The sequence below is a fragment of the Patagioenas fasciata genome, chromosome Z (genome assembly GCF_037038585.1).
Source record: "Patagioenas fasciata isolate bPatFas1 chromosome Z, bPatFas1.hap1, whole genome shotgun sequence".
NCBI lineage: Eukaryota > Metazoa > Chordata > Aves > Columbiformes > Columbidae > Patagioenas > Patagioenas fasciata.
The window spans coordinates 36,914,325-36,939,272 of NC_092560.1; the positions used below are offsets into that span (position 1 = coordinate 36,914,325).

General features: G+C 37.2%; 1 protein-coding gene across 6 annotated transcripts in view; it reads right to left on the reverse strand.

Moving 5' to 3' along the window:
* Positions 1-24,948, reverse strand: part of ADAMTS19 (ADAM metallopeptidase with thrombospondin type 1 motif 19) — a 143,546-nt gene that overhangs the window by 84,227 nt on the left and 34,371 nt on the right. For 4 of the 6 annotated variants that reach the window (XM_071802728.1, XM_071802731.1, XM_065860510.2 and 1 more), the window contains 4 exons: positions 19,498-19,670; positions 18,489-18,572; positions 17,304-17,461; positions 7,309-7,352 (listed from right to left, as the gene is read on the reverse strand). In XM_071802728.1, the coding sequence (XP_071658829.1) occupies positions 7,309-7,352; positions 17,304-17,461; positions 18,489-18,572; positions 19,498-19,670 (459 nt within the window). The remainder of the gene's footprint in view (positions 1-7,308; positions 7,353-17,303; positions 17,462-18,488; positions 18,573-19,497; positions 19,671-24,948) is intronic. The other 2 variants (XM_071802727.1, XM_071802729.1) reach the window with 2 other exon arrangements.

The window sequence follows — 24,948 nt, forward strand, 5'->3', positions numbered from 1 at the left end:
AGAGAAGAAACCAACATAAAAAACCTTTCCAGTGAATACAGACAACAGAGGCCTTTGTTCATACCTTCTAGAAAAGCAGACATATGCAGGATCCAGTTTTGACGGTGGGGAGGGCCTGGAAGAGGAGGGACAGACCTCCCTTGCTTCATTATCCCAGTTAAACCAAATATGTCCATTGCAAACACATGGCAGCAGCTCTTTGCCTCCTTTCCCTGCCTCTGGAGAAACACCATGCAGGGTCCAGTAAACCAGACCTGTCTAGCCACAAACCAGAACCCAAACACATGAGCTGTCAGAGGGGCAGAAAGGCTAACTCTGCCTACAGGCCTCACATCCCAAGGGCTCCTGTTCTGCAGCACACAGGTACTTTAACTATATTTAAGTTAGCAACATCAAGTGCCCGCAGCATAAGGCTCAGCATGACAGAGTTCACCCCACTTCTCAGCAAACCGTTCCCACTCCCCCAGCCAGTGAGGCTAAGGGCAGAGACGCAAGACTGTAACAGAGGCATTTTCTGGATGGGGGGAGGGATAACAGATGGATACAGATGAGGAATCACAGGGAACGAGAATTCTCAGGTTTACTTTCTGCAGTGCCGCTGCCTGTTCTGTGCAAATGGTTTGCCTGCTTGTTCATTGGTAACAGGCCCTACGCATTCAGCTTCAGTACTTCCAGCATTAACCTCTATAGCCTGCTCAATTCCCTATTTCTGTTGTACCTCTTAACGCATAGGGCTGGACTAAAAATTTGGCCCTGGGGACAAGTTTAGGAGGTAAAGACCAAGTGATTTGTATTGAAGATCTATAGCTTTCACATTAGAAAAGTAAATAAATGTATTTTTGGCATTTTGCTAAGTTGGATGGAAGATGTGTTCTTTCACTTCATTTTGGTTTGTGGTCTTTGTTGTGTAGATGTTTGCCTGAGTCCCTGATGATCATTATTTGTATCTACACTATTTAGATCCCTTCCAACAGAATGAAGACCTGATGGCATCTCAATTTTCCACTATTGTTTTTATCTCTGCAACACTAGCTGTTACCCAAGTTAGAAATTTATAATATAAAATAATCAAGACAAGAGCTTTTAAGGGAATTCTGTTCAGAGATTGCAATGTCAGCATTGCACTGGAAAATGCTTTCTAGTTAACAGTTTAGATGGAAACATGTTTTTAGGAAACAATGTTCTTATAGTTGATTAGTTGATGTTTTAGTGAAAATATTATCTGAAAATACAGTATTGGGTTTTGAAGGTAGGGGTTTTTTGTTTGGTTGTGGTGTTTGTTTGTTTTGTTTCTTAGAGGAAAACCTGTTCTGAGATCAATGAAATGCTGGGAACCCTGTCTTTCATAACTCATCAGAAAAGCTCCACTTGCTATTCCTGAAACATCCTACTACTTGGGAATTTCAACCAGGACTAAAATTATAAGCAAATGGTATCAGCTTCAAAGGAAGCGTGTTTGTGCCCTACAAGTTTCTCAGCTGGATAAGTATTTAGAGCAAAAAAGCCTCTGCCTCAGTAAGAAGATAGTACTGAAACGATCAGCTGGGGTCACTCTATTTAAGGCAAACACTATCTTCAAAATGTCTCATAATTCTGACATAGTAGGTCACGTGGAACTCAATTTATACATGTTGAGAAAACTCCTGACCTTCCTTTGGCAGACATGTATTTTTTTAAGTGAGCGCTGTAAAAAGCTTACAGTAACTCAGCATCAAAATACTACTTGTTTGTTTTCCATTTTGTTGCAATCAGTGTTACTAGGACATTTCACTAGCTATTGTAAATCTTTCTAAACATTAAATATGGTCACAATATTTTACATCGCACATGTATTGTACACCCATGGACTTTTGACAAGGAATGAGAGAAGATATTACCTAAAGAATCAGATAGTGTAAGAGAAGGGATAATAGAAGGATTCAGGTGCTTAGTGTCTGATATCTGGAATGGTCTATCTTCAATAAAGTCTTTTAGAAAAACAAAACAAAAAAAAAAAAACTAACAGCAGAAACTGCAATTTATACTCACTACAGTATAGTGAGTATAGTATAGTATAGTATAGTATAGTATAGTATAGTATAGTATAGTATAGTATTACTAAATCAACAGCTTTCAAATAGTAGAAGACTTTGGTCTACAGATTATTTTCAAATTCTACATGCTTTATGGATAAATTTACTCGGAGCTTTATAACTTACAATGATATGACAGCATACAAAAATTTTATATTTTCTCAAAAGCCATGTCATAGGCATCAGAAATGCAGGCAATATAATAGGCAGAATGAAGAGAAATAACATGTTGGATTTCCTTCCTGATTTTCTAACTTGCTAACTCACTGATCTGTGGGGGTCATTCAGCCTGCCAGTATTTCCAGCTTGAGTAACTATGCTCTCATTCCTACGCTTTTTGAAACAACTATGCATCCCCAAATACTTCTAGGGCATCAGAATCTCTCAAGAACACTGCTAGAAACTTTCTATCAGTCAAAACCTACAACTTCGATGCAAATAGTGAGCTGCATGGCAGCTGTAAACAAAATTTTACAGCTAGCTAACTAGACAGTCACAATTTCCCCTAAACATAACTGCATGTTTGTGCTGACTGAGTCATTTCACTGGCACCAGGAAAGACTGGAAAAGGAGGCAGAAGGATGCTAAACCAAGACAGCAGGTAGCTTCCAAGCAGGGCAGTGCCAGAAAGGATATGGCTGGCCTTAAAACAGTCATCCCTTCAGTTCCTGCAGATTAAAGAGGCTCCAAACTGATGCCAGCACAAGAGAAGCATCATTTTACAATCTGCCTGTGCCTGTAACATTTCACACAAAGTCTCTATTGTAGTCTTTCCACAGAAGACTTAGCTAGCAGCAAACAACGAATTTAATCCAACAGAAGTATTCCTCAGAGACTCAAAATCTTAATTGTGGCAGTAGAAATGTAGACAAAGGAAGGGAAATTCAAATGTCCATACACTTGCTTCAAGAAATAGTCTTCCCATCTTTATTTGTTAGCCTAATCCCTGAAGGGAGTGAAAAAATATTTGTTGATATCCATCTGCTGGTACTATGGTTTTGGCAATAACCCACTAACAGGTTGCCTTATGAATCATTGCTCCTTTCTGTTATTTAAATATAATACCAAAAGATATATCCACAAAACCAATAAAGCATGTACTAGCCTCCAGTTTACGTTTCGTACTGAATCTTAGTACAGACTTAGTTTTCTGAAAGCGAACAACTGAATTATTTCTTAGATTTTTTCAGAAATTCATTGAGACATCTGCACTCATTTTACCTGTCTACAGCACAAGAATATGAACAACATTCAAAACCACCATGAATTTAAAAGATAGTTCCCTTTGACTAAGCTAACAAAACCTGTTTGGAGGACAGAAATGGCAAGATTCCAAAAAAGAGTTATCTTCTGGGTGAAAAAAATCTTGGACAATTACACAAAGATGCCTATTTTTTTTTTTTAATTGGTTAAAGGAAACTTAATTTGTGTATAAACAACCTCATATTCTTCTACACCCAGACAAGCCCTCTGTTTGTTTGAACCATAGTAATCTCTAATGTAGTAGTCTCTAAATAAAGTCTGAAACCTCCCTTTCTTTAATCTACAGAAGAGCTATGAGAATCAGTGGTGAGGCAACAGGATCTCACGTCTGTACAGCAACAGGGGACAGGGGACACACACACCAGCAGTACAGCAGGGAAAAAAAAAAAAATAAGAGTGCTGCAGCCAACCAACCAGAAGAAGCTCAAGAACACACTTGGGTATGGTCAATTTTGACCCTAAAACAATCATCTTGTGGTTTTCCACCCAGAAGGAATTTGACAAGATCTGAGACAATTTACAACACTGAAATTAGAATAGCTTAGCTGAAATGATTTGATCTGGGCTGACTGATACCAATGAGAGTCTAGCTTATTGTTTTAGGAAAACATGAGATTAGTGAAGGAAGGCATCCATTTGAGTTACTCTGGATTTACAATGTGAAAGTAACCCCACAACTCCTCTGGCTAGAGCAGAGCTTTCCAAACACTTATAGTAATAGTATACTACTTAATATAACTCTGAAAAGCATAAAATAAAGACATTCTACTTTCTAAACTCCAACACACTTTGGGAAATAGGATAAAATTGCAGCACTAATTCTTCTATTTCTGCCTACTTTTCAAAACTATCAAATATGACGTGTTAATACATTTTGTGCATGATCACCAAGATAGCCAGAACTTTTTTCCCTGATTAAGAATGTAAAAATAAGACAACCATTCTGAAACATGGTTTTTGTCCTTATGGAAAAAAAAAAAAAATCTTATATTTGTCCACCTTAAATGATTTTGCAAAGGAATATTTGGAAGATTAGTATCATGAACTTTATTTCAAAATCAAGAATGAAACTATATATTTCTAGGGAGTTTTGACACATGTTTTTGATTTTGAGTAAACGTTTTTTTTCTGGTTATCAGAGTTCCTAGTTAATGTTACCTTTAAACCATTAAATCTTCATATAAATCATGCTGTTATTTTAAGAGACAATTAAAAAGTACTAATTAAAGAGTGCATAAGATCTGTACTTGAAGGAGAACAAGACTAGAAGGACAGATAAATGTATTGTTTGCCACCAAAACACATCAATACTTTGTTTATAAAACAGAATACTCACACTTATGCAATCTGGCTTAAGTTGGTATTCACGTGCAGTGTGGAAACTGTGAGTCTTGGAATTTCATGAATAAACAACAAATCCAGTATTTGCCTGTTTAGTATCCATCACTGGGAAGAACAACGATCCAACATGACAACCCTTGCCAATAATGAGGTCCATCCTGTAAATGTTCCTGTTTCATGATTTTCATTTCTGGATTGTGTAATGTGTCACAAAGATCACCTTGACTGCCTCACGTACATGTACAGTTCTGTTAACATTTCACAGAGAATTGCGTTATTCCATTCTTTATGGCAGACAAAAGTCTGTATTGTGGTGTATTCTTTCGGGGTTTTTTCAGAGGAAGGAGCAGCAAGCCCTGGACAGTTGGGAACTGTAGAGTTGATGCTACATTAGCGTTTCTCCTCTACTTTCTTTGCCAAGTTCTATAATTTACAGCATTTTAAATATCCCTGGAATGTGCTGTCTCCTTTTGCCTATAAATATGTTGTGTGAAGATCTGTAGTAAGATCAAACTGCACTTCCTTACCTTTCAATGAACTCTTACTCATCATCTAAACTAAGACTAAAAATCACCATTTGGTTTTCCTAGGGAAATCAAAACATGTCAAATTGAAATCACCATCTATGTAACATTTCAACAATTTTGTGTATAAATTTGCAGTCCTAAAAATATTGACATAATATATCCATGCCAGTAAGACAATTTAAAAATTCTCGTCAAGAGAAATGCACAAAGTTCTCCCTAGTTTTTGAACACTCTTCCTTAAATCAGCTCACAGATGATGGTTGGCAAGAGCTTCAGAAAAAAACATTATCTTCTTAAGAGTGAGCATGGGCCCATAGCACTATGTGGAAAAAGTGGAAGAGATAATACCCTGAATTTATGGAAAGGTGCTATATTTATCTGGAAAGCTAATTATTAAATTCATATAATAACTGATGAAAAGAATGACCTTAGCTTTTGCTGCACAATTGTAGCTATATGGAAGAGTTACACATATGAACTATGTCTCAATTCCTGAGGAAAACTCTAAACAACAATACTCAGAGTGGGAAAGTTTACAACAGCCATTCCACAAAATGCCAAATCAGACTCCCTGTTTCATTTTGCTTATGACTATATTAAGACTGCAAACTCTTTACTTCCTCTGTGCACTTATCATTAATGCACTGCCTCATTTTCAAGTTTAATCAAAATTTCTTCATCAAAGAAATGTGAATGACTGATACTTGAGTCAGTTCAATCTTATCCCATTTAAAATTCGATGGACAAATTCAGAGATAAATAGTCACTCTATTACCTCCAAGGTTCAACCAAAGAGAAAATATTTTTCAGGGAAAATCCTTTGATACATTGACTTCATCTGTGAAATCCAGACAGAAGCTTATCCTGACTTAGATATACTGGAACTACTCCAGATTTGATATTCAGTTTAGATCAGCATGAGATGTTGAAAACTTCTCACATCTTTTCTTCTTTCAGCGAGAAGGAAACATTTTTCCAAAAATAAGTACCTGTGAGCACCAAACACTCATACAAAATTCACTTAAGACCAACATACTGATTAGTTGAAGAACACTATGAATTCTTAACCACTAACTGCTGTGAGAAACATTCCAGTCTTCATTTAGAAGGATTCTTTATTGATATCCACCCCACAGACATGCTCACATAGACTTGGGATGACACAGTAATAACAGAAAATAGACTAGCAAGAAATGAGGCAATACAGTTCACATAAGAATTCTCTCCAAACCTTTGCCACTGAAATTAAAAAGGGAAAAGAAAAATAATCTACTTCTGTATTGAATAGCGACCAAAACAGTGACAATAATTAATAGTCCATTACTATCATCCTAATCTTACTGAAATTATTTAAGTTTTGAGTATTCGTATTTACATATAGAACTGCTAAAGACTTCCATTAGCCAAAAAGAAATTCTAGGCTAAAAACATGCCATGACATCCTTCATTTAGTGTCATGGCATGTTTTACCCAGAAGTATGATCCTACAGAATGATTGCTACCTTGTGCTATGTTTTCCACCAGACCTTTACACTGAAAAACTGTTTTCCAAAAAGGGTGTGAACTAAATTAATGACTGTTGATAGAAAAAATCAGTGCAGCTAGCACTCACTTTAACTGAAGATGTCAGAAGATGCCTTGCATGATAGTTTACATCCTGTATTCTTCTGAAGTTACATTGCTCATAAACACTGTATCATTCTACTATATTTACATTATGTTCTTACAGAAACTTTTTTTAAACATCAGACGTACTTTAAGCAAAGATAAATTCACTGCACAAAAAAACTGATAAACACATTTGTTTAGCTTTATATATTAAGAATATTAAAACAATTTGGTACTAAACTGACGGTGAAAGATTAAAAAGTTTTCAAAGTTTGCTCTATGAATGAGATAGAGAAATTGTACTTAAACATACAATTTTGCTAGATGCATACACAAATGCAACAAAGTATTATTGGCAATTTAGATGTATTTTGCATTTTAGCTAGTTACAGCTGTCCATCACAGATGCTATTGTCATCTTATAGCTTCACATCTCTATTTATGTAACACTTTATGAAGTGGTTTATACTCAGAGTCTCTTATGTTTATTTACTTACCAACAGTATCACATGGTTCGTCTTTATGTACACAGAAATCCTTCCTAGAATTGGGGGGAAAAGAAAAGCATTAAGCAAGCCAAGCTGTTAGACTGGTAATGACTGTGTGACCTATTTACAAATATTTTGTATGGCTCAATGAATAAATAGAGAACATCATTATCTCAACAAAGAGAGCAGGGAAGCAGAGGTCAGAATCACCCAGAACACTTAAACTTCAGTTTATTCTCAGAACAGATTTAGGAGGAGTCAAGTAGCAAACCATGTACCATATATTTAAATTGCACTGTACCTAATTTATGGGGTTTTTTACTAATGTAAGTATATCAAAATGTAACAAGTGTAAAGTTAATTTTTCTTTAATCTGAAATGAAAAAATCTTCATTGCTTAATATCAGGTCCAAAAGCAGCATTGTAATCCAGCATTTAAATCAGAGAGACAGACAGAGTTTTTGTGCTAAAAAGTTGTCCTGGTTTTGGCTGGGATAGAGTTAATTTTCTTCATAATATCTACTATGAGGCTGTATTTTGGATTTGTGCTGGAAACAGTGTTAATAATTCAAGGATGGTTTTGTTCTTGCTGAGCAGTGCTTACATAGCCTTGAGGCCTTTTCTGCTTCTCACACCACCCACCAGCGATCAGACTGGCAGGGTACAAGAAACTGGTGGGGGACACAGCCAGGACAGCTGACCTCGACTGACCAAAATAATATTCCAGACCATATCATGTCAAGCTCAGCGTATAAAGCTTGAGGAAGAAGAAGGAAGCGGGGCACATTCAGAGTGATGGCTATTGTCTTCCCAAGTAATGATTACTCGTGATGGAGCCTGGCTTTCCCAGGATTGGCTGAATACCTGTCTGTCAATGGGAAGTAGTGAATTAGTTCCTTGTTGTACTTTGCTTGCATGTACAACTTTTGCTTTCCTTATTAAACGGTCTTTATCTCAACCCATAAGTTTCCTCACTTTTACTCTTTTGATTCTCTTCCCCATCCCACCAAGGGCTAGTGAGTAAGCATCTGTGTGGCGCTTAATTTCTGGCTGGGATTAAGCCAGAACAAAACAAACAAAGTTAAAGTGACTAACAGGAATCCATTCTGAAGAAGCATTTCTGCTGAGGCATCCCATTCTAGCAGTGGAAGACTTACAAATTAACTCACTGGGAGAAGACAATCCTATCTCCAACACAGATTCCAGTCCAGTCATAGCTCTATAAATAAAACTGCTGAACTGCATGAAGTGGAATAAATATTTCTTCTTGGTATTTAACAATATCTGCTTGGGATTAACTTTAATTTCACATCTATTTTATCTTTTCTCAGAGACACAGAACAAAGGTATCAAGAGAGTAAAGGAAAAGCTTTGTTTCACTGCGATGTTTATAACTTACGTTAATTTTTTAAGTAAAAATTGGGATGCTGAGGTATGCATCAACAGGGCAGGGAGGCAGAGAACCAACAGGGAACAAACAGCAACAAAATAAACATGTATAGCATCTAAGCAAAATACAATGTAGTTACCTCAACTTCCTTCTAACATGTATAAAGACATTTCTGTTCTTTAGCTGTATCACAGAGTAATGGTCTCTGTTTTTAAAGAGGGAGCATATGCACCAGAAAGATTTAATTTTTATATTCTGGCTATGAAGCTACACAGATATACACATGAACTGATAAAGATACAGACAATATAAACACTCATTTTCCAGGAACAAAATGCAGGAATTGTTTGATGCTTGAGATAAGACAGTAGACTAGTGATACCTATGACTTTTACAAATGCAACTGGTCCAAGAGCTTTTTGTTTGTTTCCCACAGACTATTTCCACAGAGTTATTTAGACCCAAAAGAAATCTCAAGCGGCTGGCAAATTTGTAACACTTGTTAACAGCTACACATCCAAAGACATATGATAGTATAGCTTTTGATTCTCTGTTAACCACTGTCAGCTAACTACAGAGTAGAAAAGCAAAACAACAGTGCTAGAAATGAATCTTGCAAATAAATTGATGAAGAAACTCTGGGAATCCACTTAGGAGAGCCCTGGAAATTGAGCCAAATATTGTGAACACGAAACTATGATCAGATACAGAAGAAAGTTTTTTAATATTTTTCAAACCTGCAAAAAATTGCATTAATGCACTGGGTTTTAACACAATTCTTTGTCTTGTGCCGTGTGACACAAGGGACTTACTGTCTTGTTAAGTAATGTGACAGAATGATTAGAAATATAGGACTTATGGTGAAGCAAGAAAATGTGTAAAGACAATCTAAGGACACAGACTGTTTTCCACACACACTCATCTCATACAAGTACCATAAATATTAACCAACGTAACAAGTGAAAAAAAAAAAAAAGAAAGCATACCTTTAAATGTACAAGAATACCATCTGACATTCTAAACTGAAAATATCCAAGAGGTTTCTGCTTACTTAATAGTTTTGTTCTCATACACTTACAGAGCTGTTTTTGTTTTGCTTTACCTTCTTGGCTGACTCTGACTATGGCTATGTTATGCATGTTTCATTATGGGACTTGGGGGAAATGGTAATGCTATGATTTGGCAAGAGAGAAGTACAATAAACCATTCTTAGTTCCTGATTTACATTGAAAGAATGTAATAGCTCCTTTAATGTTCAAGAATACGAATACATTACATACACCTGAGAGCAGGCTCCTTAGTAAAGATTTATAGCTCTAGCTAGACCTATCAATGACTCTCATTGAAATCATTCTCTAATTCCCACAGAGTAACTTAAATATTCCATCATATTATATGATGTTCCTGTGTGTATATAACATACATAGACACATACATACATATATATCTATGTGTGTATATATATATATATATATGCCTCTACACATTATATATGGAATTGGCATACTAAAACTACACAAAGCAAAAGAGATTATATGAACTCTTCAGAGGAAGAGGAGGTATAAAATAGAGCAATAAAGCACACTAAAAGGCCTTTGTTTATTTCTCCCTTCTCTTAGCAAAATAGAGCAAATATTACCATTACCATTAAAAGTATGTAGAAGCTCTTGTGGTGCAAGTTACTAACCAAGTTAAACTGAAAAGCAACAAATGGGTTAAAGTACACCAGATTTCCCTTCTAACCAGTATCCAACACACAACTTGCATTACTCTAAATGGTTACTTTGAATGTACATGGAACGGAAAACAGGTCCTTGTTCAAGTACAAGAAAAGAGGAGCTTTCATGAGATTTAGAACTGACTTCTGAGCTTGAACAAGTTGGCTAATCCTAGAAAAGAATTCTAAGCAAGAATGAGTAACTACCAATCCATTATTTGTGAAAATTACATTTAGTTAGTGCACTTCTAATCGACTACATAAAGCATTATGATGGGCCTTCACAGAAGGTTCCAAGTCACAGAGACTAGCTATCCAATTTACAAATATAAACTATAAGCTCACTACATTATCTTTGTTGTATGGTTCCCACATGTAAACTAGGCACATACATATTAACTAATAAATGCACTTTAAAAAGTCAATTTTAGAGTTAATGAATCACAAATTAAATTACACATTTATTATCCAGTAGGGAACCTAAACAAATTGACAATGTTACTATCATAAATGCTAATTTGGAAACTATTCAGTATTTTGAGCGTAAACATTAAATGCACTGGTATGCACTGGGCAGTGTATTTTCACAAGTCAGGAAATACTACATTGAAATAATTTAAATAATTCACAGATCACTCAGGGCCTGTAAAGTTGAACTGAGATTAAAAAGGACAATATAATAGGTTCTTCTAAAGTTCATGTTTCAGGCACACTAAAAAATAACAGTTCAGAAATGTGATAAGTGACCTAAAAATTGAACCAAATGTGTAGCTAACATATGAACAGAGATATAGAAAGGCCAGGAAGCCAAGGAAGGTGTTTTTGAGTGGAATCAAACAGAACCTAGACTCAGTGATTTCATTAAACCATGATCTCAAAAAAAATCATAGAATCATAAAATGTCCTGAGTTGGAAGGGACTCACAAGGATCATTGAGTCCAACTCCTGTCCCTGCATATGACAACCCCACAGTTCACACCATGTGTCTCAGGGCATTGTCCAGTCTCTTCTTGAACACTGTCAGGCTTGGGGCTGTGATACCTCCCTGGGAGCCTGTTCCAGTGCTCCACCACCCTCTGGATGAAGAACCTTTCCCTAATGTCCAACCTAAACCTCCCCTGGCACATTCTCCTGACATTGCCTTGAGTTCTGTCATTGCTTGCTACAGAGAAGACTTTGGCACCTGCCCCTCCTCCTCCTCTTGTGAGGAAGCTGTAGCCGCCATGAGGTCTCCCCTCAATTTCCTCCAGGCTGAACAAACCAAGTGACTTTAGCTGCTCCTCATATGGCTTCCCCTCCAAACCCTTCACCAACTTTGTAGCCCTCTTCTGGACACTCTCCAGTAGCTTTATGTCCTTTTTATCCTGTGGCACCCAGAACTGCACACAGTGCTCCAGGTGAGGCCGCACCAGTGCAGAGCAGAGCAGGACAATCACCTTCCTCGCCTGGCTGGCAATGCTGTGCTTGATGCACCCCAGGACATCGGTGGCCCAGAGAGCACTGCTGGTAAAGTTTGAAAATTAAATGAGTTCTGGTGAAATAAAAATACGAATGAACACAAATCAATCTTTAAAGATGGCTCATCTGGGTAACTTTTAATGTAGCAAAAGCTGGACTCCCAAACTTGATATGATACGGCAACAGCATGACGACAACAACAAAAAAATCAGCATTTGAAAACAGACAGTAGGACTGAACAGCATCCTTGTATAAAGATGCAGTAAAATATCAGACGTGGCACCAGTACAACCACTTACGCACTGCTGTGTCCATTTTTGGCACTTATGCTTCAAGAACAATTTGAAAAATAGGAAAAGATCTGGAAAGAGCCGAGAGAATGATTAAATGTCTGGGAAACAGACTTAAAACCTCTCTAAATTAATCTAAGAGAAAGATGAGTTGTGACTTGAGAACAGCCTACAAGTATTTATATAGGGAGGAACTTCATAACAGCTCTTCAGCAGCAAACGGTACAAAGAGATCCATGGATGAAAACTGAAGTAACAAAAATTAGAAATAAGAAACATTCTGAAAGTAAATAACTGTGGCAATGTTCTACTTTAGAAAACAGTTAATTTTCCTTTATTTTAAATCTTTGTCTCAAGACTGTCTAGCTTTCTTTTTCACCAAGAAAACTAATGTTAAAATAACAGACCCAATTTAGTATTAGGGCCTTGCACTAAATAATCAGAGTTTTAAAATGAAGTTTAGGCTCATATAATGCTATGCAACAGATTTGCATGAGTGAACAGAACATACGTAGCCTGACTACTAAAATTCTAGGAAATAAGCTGACATAAACAGGTAAATTCATGTAGATTTTTCTCACATGTATTATCAAAAGCATTACCATATCACAGACTCAAACAACTCAAAACAAACAGTTTGGGATGACTTAAAATTAGAGGGATTTTTAAAATACACAAGATAAAAATACGTGTCTTAAAATTAATGTGCCAAATACAGAAATATTGTGGTTTTTTTAAAAAAAAGACACCTTTGACTGTAAAGTGTGCTCTTTTCACATTTCTGTGCTTCCTTCTGCATCTACAATCCTATTAATAAATAATTAATGGTAAGGACATCTGACATTCTCATGAACTCCCTTGATGTCTGCTGTTGATGTCAAAAGAAGAACAGTAAACACTGCAAAACTTTGAAAAAATAACAACAGTTGGCAGTATTGAAATTACAGTGATGAAAAAATATCATTATGAAGACAAAATTATGAATAATTTCATGTCTCACCACGAACTTGCAAGAAATCATTTTTCCAGAGCTGAATTTCACTATAAGTTTAAGGACAGCAGTAGCAGCTTAATAACCCAATCTCTATTGCTCTACATTTCAACAGGTTCATACTCTCAAACACTGGAATCTTTTTGGGTAATTTTAGTTTCTGTGCAAGTGCACAGTGTCCCAACTGTGGCTTCCTTGTGGTGTCATTTTTGGTTCAAACCATTCTCATCAGAAAGACAGTAAAGAGAAAAGTCAGGAAAATAATTGTACTTAATGTATGCATTGGATGGTAATAGCAATGCTTAATAAATTCTTGTCCAAGATCTGGGGAGAGTTCTGTAAGGTTGGCACGATTGGAAATGAAACAATATTTACAAAGTCTAAGTGCTTTCTATGCCACTGTCTACTTTTACAGAATGAGGAACTTTACCACAGTGAGGATGACTTGCAGTATTGCATCAATTATGTATCACCTAGAGGAAAGAGATTTCAGATACTGCATATCAGTATGTATAAATAGCTGATATAAACTGTGAACATGGAATATCACTGTCTATGTGATGAATATTAGGAGAATCAGAAATCTATTTTCTGCGAGAAGCACATGTGAAAATGGCAATTCTGAGAAGGAGAATACAGAACTTGATTTTTTTAATTATTATTATTATTTTTGTATTTACATATTTTTCTAAAAAACACTGTGACAGGGATTGATCTATGTGCTGGAAAAGCAGCATGATGCATAATTTTTAAGTGAAGGCAGATTCTGCATCATTCTTCTAACCTTTTTTTTTTTTTTATTGTAGATAGACTGCAGCTTTCATTACCTTGTTTGCAATAGGGGCAACATAAGAACTCAAATGTCATCATAGAACAACTGTGGATGCCATGGACCTCTTCCTGCCTTAGTTTCAGTTACCTAATTCAGGTAAGACAACCTATGCAGATAACAACTGGTAACATAATCTCAGTGGCCACTGGCATTGGGGCTTATCTCTGTGCACTCCAACACTGTAACTTAAAAGGCATGGATGCTGATGTGCCATGGTATATTTTTTCTTCAAAGTACTTCTTGATATATGTATCTCTAAAGTAATAGTGCTAATTTATAACTGTGAATCAAGTAGTATTATCAAGAGAATCAAAACAATTTCTGTCTTAATTCTTTTTATACCTAACCTCCCTGGAGATAATTTCTAAATAGACTATTTAAACTTTTTCTTTCTGTCTTCGTTTTACTTTATGGCACCATATTTTGAACATGATATTACTTCATCTGGATAAGTCAGTTTAGAGGGAAACTAAACAAAAAGTCACAGGCTGAAATAGGACTACAGTAAAGTGAACCAAACAAATCAGTAGCGGATTCATATGCATCATTACAGCCTGTTTGGGCAGCAGAGAAAGTTGTGAGGAGAAGCCTGTTTTGCTTTCTGCTTTATGTAACAAATGCAAAAATAAGTTTTGAAAAGTACCTTTTTCAGGAAAAGGCTATGATGGTTCTTTGACTATTGACTAAGTCTTCTATCACACACACACATATTATGTTCTTTGTAGCTAAGCATTAAAATTAACTCTGCAGAATGCTCACTACTTCATTTCTAACTATGTTAGTTACTAGACACAACTGGCATATGAAAGCACAGGAAAGCTTTTTCAAAGTACTCTTACTGTTCTATTATCATGCAAGACAAAAAAGGAGGTGTTTTAGGAGGTCTGCCAAAGAATGTGTTAGATAACCAAAACTACATTTTTACTTGAAAAATACCAAACAGTTGGTGCTCATTATTTCTCTCAATAAAGCAGGTCTGCTGGTCCAAACCTCTTTGGAAGTTGTGACAAAGGAGCTTTTTCTGTGTTTCCAAAACAGAATGAGACTGAATTAACAAAATACACAAGTGAAGCCACACATGGTGTTAGCTATACCATAAACCTGATGGTGTGCAGAGGGAGTCTGGATTAGCAAAACATTCCCACAGTCAGCAAACTGCACTGGTATGATTTATTAGCAGTTAAAGCAGCCCTGAGATGGGAGGCAGTATAGTCTAGAGAATACCACTGAAAAACTAAAAATGTCAGAACAGGTCTTTAATTTCTGGCTCCAGCACTGACTTTCTATTTAGTATCCAACCAATAATTTCCCTGCTCTCTTCAGTTTCCTTAACACTGATCAGGGATCTACTCAAAAAAACATATTAAAACTGACAGGTAAAAAAAACTGTAGGCAGCACAAATCAGAATATCATTATTACACTGCATATCAGAATAGCACATGATTAGACTTTTCAAAAGCTTTTTTACCATTTAGAAATGTTGCATGAAATTCAAAAAGCTCTCTGGTTAAACACACTGACTGCTAAAGACACCTCCAGACCACTACCTCTCAACTGCTTAACTGACGTATCACTCATATCAGTTCAGAACTCTTCTGCCTCTTCCCATAAAGGCTGGTTAAGGTGAAGATGGAAAACTGAGCTGTCCTGGTTTTGTTAAAAACAAGACCAGCCCTCTTTTAGTGATTTTTCTTTTAGCTAAGTTCTTCTAGGTGGCTGTACTTTTCTGAGTTTTAGCCTGCATATTTTTTTCCTAGGATGCTGTACTCAGTGTTGATAAGAAGAACAATGGAATCCTGAAGAAGCTCATGTTTAGATTTATTACTATGGTAGCCAAGAAAGACTGAAAAGTTTTCCCATGTTCTGTTGTGAGAGGGGCGTGTTTGAGAAGGGGTGGATGGAACAGGTGACTATAACTGACAAACTGAAGTATCCCATCCCATAACCGTCATACCCCCTATATAAGAGGGTGATCACAAGGGTCACTCTCTCTTCGACCATGGTCGGTGTCTAGAGAGGACCCTGCCTGTCTGCCTGCGATCTACAGGCCTCAGGCCCTGCACCCCTGCAACCAGGTTCCGGTTTGCTGTGCAGTCCCGCCCATGACTTCCAGGGTCCTGAGTTGCAGCTGCTGGAGCCGCCAGCTCTGCATACCCAGCTCCACCACTGCTGGAGCGACGCCAGCTCCACATCGAGCATTCAAGATTGGTTTTGTATATTTTGTATATATATTCTCTATTTATTAGTAGCATTAGTAAAACCCTTTAAAGCTCTCCAAACTGAAGTCTCTCTTCCTCCTCTTATCTTTCCTGTCGTCTTTCCGATCCAAAGGAAAGGGGTAGTGGGAAGTGACGGGATAACAGGGAGCATCTGCCATGGTTTATCACCGCCTTGCCTTAAACCTTGACATGAGTGGAAAGAGGTTTTAAATGCTTTATTTCACAGTATCTTACTGCTCGTGGGATACATCTCACAAGCTGAAGAATGCAGCCCTAGTTTGAAGATTACACATAGTTTTAGGATACCATGTCACGAACTAGCATGGGACAGCACCATAGTAATATAATATAGCAAATCACAGGAATTTTCTTTGGAAAGGAACTTTGAAGGTCATCAAGTACAAGGTCCACCTCAAAAATGGGACTCTAGACCAGCTGAACTATCATTCTGGCCTTTTCTTTTGATAATGGCTATGTGCTATTTGAACATCAAGACACATCCTTCTGTGCACGACTTACAGCCTAAACCATGACAGCACCTACTGGGGAGGAAAGAGGTGATTTGGAGGCATATTTCTTTCTGAATGTATGAAAGGTTTGACACTTAAAGAGTTAAAAGGAACTGCAGATCTGTGGTGACACCCCTGTGGCTGCAGAGCACATACCATGCACACGATGTACCTTCAGCACACAATCAAACATATGAGTTCTGGATCCATTAGAGGTAAGCATAACTCAGTAGTGTGCCTTGTGCCATGCTGATACAGATCTGAATGGTCTAAAAATGCTTTGTTGTTTTGAATGAAAGCATCTACAGGTCTGTGTGTGCTGCCTCTTTTAAATGAAGGCACCCACGACCCTAGCTATATAGCCAAGGAAGAAACACGAGTGACTCATCTGTCATTTCACATGTTTACCATCTGGGAGCTATTGCTTTCTGAACCATTCTTACCAAGACCTTTGAGTTCTGGTAAGAAGCCTCAAGTTGCACTCTTCCTTATTGCAGAATTGAATTCTAACTGTGTTGGTTCATCTGTCAATTCCTTTGATCTATGTCCATATTAGACCACTGCCTATTTTTTAATGTTCATCTTTCAGTACTTTACCTTGTGATCAGTATGGCTGCATCAACTGAAGACATATCTTCTCCCCAGCTTGTTGACATTTCCAAGTGTATATCATTCTTCTTGCCAAATTCTTCATGTTGCCATTTACAAAAGCTTTCCAGCATTTTTTCCCCATGATGTCCAATATACATATCTGCCTGGAAATAAAAGAAAAAAAATATTAAAATTATGATTCTCTAAATAGAATTAAGAACTTTTTTGACTGAGTCAGGAAAAATATTCTCCTTTTTATGGCATAATATATTCATGGCAGAATGACTTGAACTTCAGGAATGGAGACCGTCTTTTTCCCATGTTAAGAACACAGGTGAAGATGGTGTACTGAGAGGTGTTCAGTGGATCTGTTCACCTGAATGCTTTTCTCATTCATTTACTGATTTTTCACTATCCATAGGGAAGACAGAATTAATGATGTGAAGATCCAGAATTTGAACATGAAATGAGACATCTCCACCTGCTGAGAGGACACTGAAGAAAGAAATAATTTCTTATTCACTGGAAAAATACAATATTTTAAAATTAAAAATGAGGATAAGGGAATCCCATTTTCTTAGGAACTGACTAAAATATGAAAGGTTTTCCATAATATTTAGTAGAAACAACAAGAAATCAAAGTTGACATTATCCTGAAATACGATATACTAACCATAGGTTAATAGGAAGTATCAATCAAGATACCAGCTGACTGCCTTTCTTCAGAAAGAAAGAAGAAAAGGATTTGAGATAATTCTTGAAAAGTGCAATGAAAGAATAGTGCTATATCATGGCACTTTTTGTTCATCCAGAAATTAATTGACGAAAAACATCCATTCTCCTTCTACTTTCCAATGAGTTTAAAGGAGGTGATTTTTTATTGAGCTATACGAATGCACAAAAAGCAGAGCACAAGCAGATTTTCTTCAGAACTAACTGATTTCCACACAGCAACTTTGCTTGACTTCCAACTGCAAGCACAGAAAAATCTCAATATGTGCAGCACATAAAGTAGGAGAAGCTTAATCTCTACTGGAGATGCACAGTAATGTAAATAACTAAATAATGCACAAAAGCTAAATGAGAAAATTTGTCAGCCATTAAAGTGAATGAATATTGCAAGCCTTTGTAGAGCAACAAGCTAAGTAGCACTATCCTCTCTAGGCTAAAACAAAGATAATATATACTTACTGGAGTCTCATGAAGGAGGACAAGCTTAGTCACCCGAAGATTTACTTGTAGTCCAAGGCTCTTGTGCTGGAAAAGGTTAAAAACCTAAGATAAAAAACAGTAAATAAAAATATCTGCTTGTATTGCACACAACACACTGTAGACTAAAAATAACAGAACCTCAAAGAACTTTAAAAATTTCTCATATTCTACTGTGACTACTTTATTTTGCCATATTTTGAACAGAATATTAAACTAATGTATTGTGTTGGTCTTCTGAAGGGAAAACAGAGCTTAGGCAATATTCATTCTGGGAGCACAAAAACACCTTTTCCCCTCTATGGCCATGACCACTTTACAAACTAAAGGCTGTTTCTCCAAGTACTTAGACATGAATTTAATACTATTCACATGAAAATTTCTATTAGGTTAAAGCCAGGATGATGGCCCAAGTGGCATGAGCAATAACATGGTCATAAGTCTTCCAGTCATTCAGAACAGTTGAAGTTTTTATTTGCTCTTCAGTTTATGCTCCTTCTTCAGCATAGACTTTCCTTGCACATTACAGATGCTAGTTTTCACTGCATTATACACCAAATGAGCACACTGAAGCTGCAGATAGAGCTGGGGAGGGATCTAATTGTCTGAGTGCACCATCTTTTCTTTTTCCAGCCACTAATGATCACACAATCCTTCTTAACAACGTAACCTCTTCATAAGAAGCACAGATCATGAGAAATCATCCAATACCCCAGCCTTCTCAACAACACCAGGGGCTTCTAACCAAAAAATCATCATGTTCAGCTCTTTCTTACTGGCTTCCATGAAAATATAAGACCAGACAGTACAGACAAGTCTGTAATATCATCAATTTATGCTGCAGAGCATATGGAGTTAAATCTTGACAGCCTGCTCATAGTTATGTACTGTCCCTCACAGGTGCTCCATCAGAATAATTAAAAGGAGCAATGATCATCCCAGCATGCATGCATTGTTGGCAAAATGCCAAAATTAATTTTAAATTTCCTACCATGTTTAGGATGGTTAGAATAAATCTTCTGGCAGCATCTGTTCCGTGATACGAAACCATAGCTGGATCTGCCACCACAACAGTTTCTATATTGTATTCCTGAGGTAACTTGTAAGAGTATCGTTTTCCTCTTCCACTCTCTGATACTTTCCGATTCTTGGATTTTCTTTTATCTGTAACATAAAGCATTACTTGACAAACTCATCCTTCAAACTACTCCTACACTACTTTCAGGATTTCCTACCTGTCATTATGGTATAATTTTGATTATGTGGAATGTATCAGCTGTGAACTCTAACATTAATACATGCTTATGTGGCACTGACAATGCTAAGGTGCAGACTGAGGGCCTGTACTACACGTAAGTTAGTTCACACCAATAAAAGAGCAATCTTATCCAGCTGCTTAAATAACGTCCCTCAGATTCTTTGCATCTTTTCACCTAACATATTTACATGAGAGTATGTACCTCCTAGTTCAGTTGGTGGGAGAAAACTAAATTCATGTTAAGTTTGACAGAAAAATAATCTCACTGAGATTGTGGAATTCCTATCTTCCCATCTTCACAAATCACAGAGAAAACATCTTGATGTAATTGTATCTTAGCATAAAAGATGACAAATATAGATTTGCCACATATTCAATATTAAGACAAGACATGGAACAATTCAGTGACTTGCAAAGATGAAAAAATATTTCAGGTGAATGACAGAGAATGATACGTAAAATATAGGTTTGCTGGAAACAAAAAAGTGAAGTTCTACTAACATGACTTCAAAGTCAGTACTGCTGTCATCATAAGCAGCTAACGTAAAACAACAAAATCAAAACCTGGAAACAGGCTTCTAAACCCACAGAAAGTTCCAAATCAAAAAGTTGTTACCTTTGTGGTAAGCTAGATGTTATTGTTCTTGTTAAGTTTCCCATCAAAAACCGTGATAAAATCTTCATTACTACTAAAGTACATATGGAAAAAGAAAAACTAAATACACACAAACAATTCAAGCCAGAAGGTGGCCAGATATGCATACAGTAGTTAGCAATTATATTTAAAATAATTTAATTTAAAACAAATGCAACTCCCTGTTGTAATAGTCAAATTCTGTTAGAGCCCCTTCAAAGACTTAAAACTTCTGGTACTGATCTCACTGAAGTCACTGAAATATAGTGAAATATTTTCCAGCTTCCACAATGGAATATTGGGCTCTCCGTTTACAATAAAAGTGATGTTCGAGATGACAATTATAAACACATGTTCTTGAAAAAAACAAATATTTAGAAATTTTGAGGAAATGTTTTGCAATTAATCAGTCTCATCTCTAATAGGAAAGTTCCTGCAGTTCATCTTATAACACAGAACTACTCTCCAAAAAGAAGTCACTCTTCAGGAAGGTGCTAAAAATATGCCTTACAAGACACTGAACTCACAAATTAACTTGAAAATATAACATACTAGTTGTAAAAGCACATGTGGTTTAATACATGTATTTGTAATGTAGATTTAATGTAAACATAGTGTCGATACTTTTCAATGTCAAAAGTATAAAGTATCCATTCTTAAAAAAGGTTGTCTTTCTTTTTTCTGTAGTCATTTTTTAAAGATTATATATGAGAGTGTTTTAGTCCATCACACTGTATTTTAGAAGAGCTTACTGACTCCTGTAAAACTGATGACAATGTAAGACTTACTACCACTGATAAACATACAAATTTACTAAAAGAAAAAAAGTATATATTCTCCAGAAATAAATATTTGGTCTTTGATTTCCTAGAAGGAGAAACAACTTATAAATGCATAAGCTATCTAAAATTAATTTAACCTCTCTCATTTTGATACTTCAGACACTTGCTTAGCCTTACATATACAGCTAGCCTCCAGTTTTATTTGTGTTTGCTAACTGTGGATCTACAGCCTAGTTTATAAAACACTATATGTGTTTCCATCACTCTTTTGAGAACATTTTTTAATGAAACTTCAGTGTCAGGATTTGTGCCAAAAAACCCACACCCTATAAGCTATACAACTATGACCTACCATACAACCACCTAACGCTGCAAGAGTAGGCGTAGGTCAAAGTTTACATAGTAAACTCATTTGGGTTAACAAAGATCTCTCATGAGCCATCTGGTCAATTTGCCTTCCTCCTAGGAGCAGTGATTGTTTCCTGTGCAGTTTCCAACAACACAGTTTATTCATTGTTCACTTTTTTGCAAAAAACAGAAGCTAGTGGTTGAAAACTTTAAATCTAGTATTTAATATGGCTGTTCAGAGAAGTCTGCTAACACACCTCTCTTAAAGTTTTAGCTAGAGGTGCATTTTTATCCAGAATTGAGAGTAAAAAGCCCACAATAAAATACAGCATTGTCCTTAACACAGAGGTCACATCAGTCCCATGAACTGTTGAAACCTCTTGTCTTTCAGAATTGTAGTGACTGAGAAAATTGCACAGCTCCATAGACAAGCTGGCTGGAAGGGGCAGTGCCTGTCATTTGCCTCAGATATCTGCCATGTTAACAAACCAAGGAACAGTTTGCTTTTGGTCAGCCAACCTTTTCCAAATTGCTGGCAGAACTCACCATCACATGAGATGTCATTTATCTGAAAATTTTATCTGTTCCGTAAGACTTTTACATAAACATAATTAGTAATTTTGGTACCAGTGGTATTCAAACAACTGCCATGATTACTGTCAAAACAGGATTTAGGCAAAAACACGTATTTCTTTACATAAATAAGTAAAAATTGCAAAAATTGCTCATTATTGAAGGCACAGTATGTAAGAGATAATAACTCCTGAAAAAAACCCATACCCACATCAATAATGTGTCTACTAACAAGATAAAAGTCAGATTAACTGAAGAAACTGCTTCTTGGAATTGAAGATGCATAAATTAATCTTAGAAATGTAATTACTTTGGCAAAATAAATGATAAACACTGAAGAAGGGCTCTGTGCAGTAAGACTTCTATTTTTGTGCAACAATAGAAGATACGAACATGCCCTATCAGTTTGTTACTTAAACACATGTTGACTGAAAGGAAAACTAGAAGTACTCTGGTAGTCTAGCAAGGGAGCTAGAAATACTTCAGCAAGTACATTTGACATTCAGTAGGCAATTAAGAGAAAATAACAAGAAGTGTTAACAAAACAATAACATCCCCCAAAAACAAACAAAACCACAAACAACAACAACAAAAACCTTAAAGAGTTGAAAATCCAGCTACTATAACCACAGTTTGCATAAAGCATCTGAGACAACTTTAAGAGCATGTTATGACTACAGGACTCCTGGACACTTACAAGTCCTCAGGCACAAAGAACATTCCCTGAGTAGATCCATAAGGCTTAGATTACAGAGCAATCACCATCACTCCCCATGCTTTCTTTTCTCAGGCTAAAGAAAATGGATACCCCAGCCATATGGAAATTGCAGTATTCTGGCAAGACATGGCATATTCAGGAATTTAGGAAGTCACAAGCTATAGCTCCAATGTAGTTGGGACAGAGATTTAAATGTCTTAATGCAGAATGACAAGCAGCACCAGTCACCGTCTCATGGAATCTCATAGATCTAGACCAAGATAGCTTATGTATTTCATTTCATTATTATCCCATGGAAACAGGCTGCAGAGTAAAAACCAAGACAGCTCTCCCAGTTGGGTGCCCATAGACAAACTTCTGCTTTTGATTCAGTGAAACTAGCAGGCTTTTCCCTAAAAACTGGCATCAGTCTAGGAAGAGACGAACAGCCTGCTCATAACTCAGAACAGTATTTGTTTATCGACAGAACTGAGAAGTAAAAGACAAGGTTTCCAGTCTTCCAAATACAGACGGGATCCAAAATTCAGATCTACAGTACCTTGCCTACATTAGTGCTTCCACTCACTAGTTTGTGTGAAAAGGAATGACCATTTGAGAAGACAAATGACTTCACAGTATCACAGTATCACAGTATGTTTGGGATTGGAAGGGACCTCAAAAGACCATCTAGTCCAATCCCCCTGCTGGAGCAGGAACGCCTAGGTGAGGTCGCACAGGAATGTGTCCAGGCGGGCTTTGAATGTCTCCAGAGTAGGAGACTCCACAACCTCCCTGGGCAGCCTGTTCCAGTGCTCTGTCACCCTCACTGAGAAGAAGTTCTTTCTCAAATTTAAGTGGAACCTCTTGTGTTCCAGCTTGATCCCATTGCCCCTTGTCCTATCATTGTTTGCCACTGCGAAGAGCCTGACTCCATCCTCGTGGCACTCACCCTTTATGTATTTATAAACATTAATAAGGTCACCCCTCAGTCTCTTCTTCTCCAAACTAAAGAGCCCCAGCTCCCGCAGCCTTTCTTCATAAGGGAGATGCTCCACTCCCTTAATCATCTTTGTTGCCCTACGCTGGACCCTCTCCAGCAGTTCCCTGTCCTTCTTGAACTGAGGGGCCCAGAACTGGACACAATATTCCAGATGGGGTCTCACCAGGGCGGAGTAGAGGGGAAGGAGGACCTCTCTCGATCTACTGACCACCCCCCTTGTAATACACCCGAGGATGCCACTAGCCTTCCTGGCCACAAGGGCACAGTGTCATCAGCAAACTTGCTGATAGTACACTCAATTCCCTCGTCTAAATCATTAATGAATATATTGAATAATATTGGCCCCAGTACTGACCCCTGAGGCACTCCACTAGATACTGGCCTCCAACTGGACTCCGCACCATTGACCACCACTCTCTGGCTTCTCTCTTTAAGCCTGGAATAAGTGCTTCAGATTGTCTAGAAGGAGAAGAGCTTAGTTTTCTGTCATTGTCTGAGGCTCAGCTGGCAATCAAATGGATGACAGATGTTCTCTATTAACCCTTTACTTCCCCAGAAGGGAAACAGAAAGGAGAAAAGGGAGATAGACTTACAGGTTAGAAAATTAAAACAGCTTTAATAAAACAACAATAAAGAAAAAGGGTGTGGCAGATGCACTCACTTGACCCTCTATTCTCAAAAGCACCAGAAACTGCTAGAACAATTCACCATTACGGTCATGCACAACACCCATTGGTCAGCAGACAGAAACCTTGACAAATGAGACACCTTGGCTGAGAGAAGTTTCTAGGTCACTACTATAAATGACCACAGCTCAGATTCAGCTAGGGTAAAAATGGAGCCTGGTGGAGACCCACATTGAGGTGGTTTTCCTTGGAACAGTGAGTCTGTACTGGAAGACTCTCCTCCTGATACTGGCCATCTAAGGAAATTTCCTTGAGGACTGAGACACTTTGCCTTATTGGCAAGTGATCTTCTGTGTATCCTTCAGAGTTCCCACTTTGTTTAGGTGGGAAGATGTGCATTTAGAATCATCACTCTAGAGTTCTGGGATCCCTTGAGTTTGAATCAGCTTGTGCAGTAATTTAACCCCTAACCAGTATCCAAATCTGTTTTCTAGTGTTGTCAGAGTGCTGGATAATTTTTGATA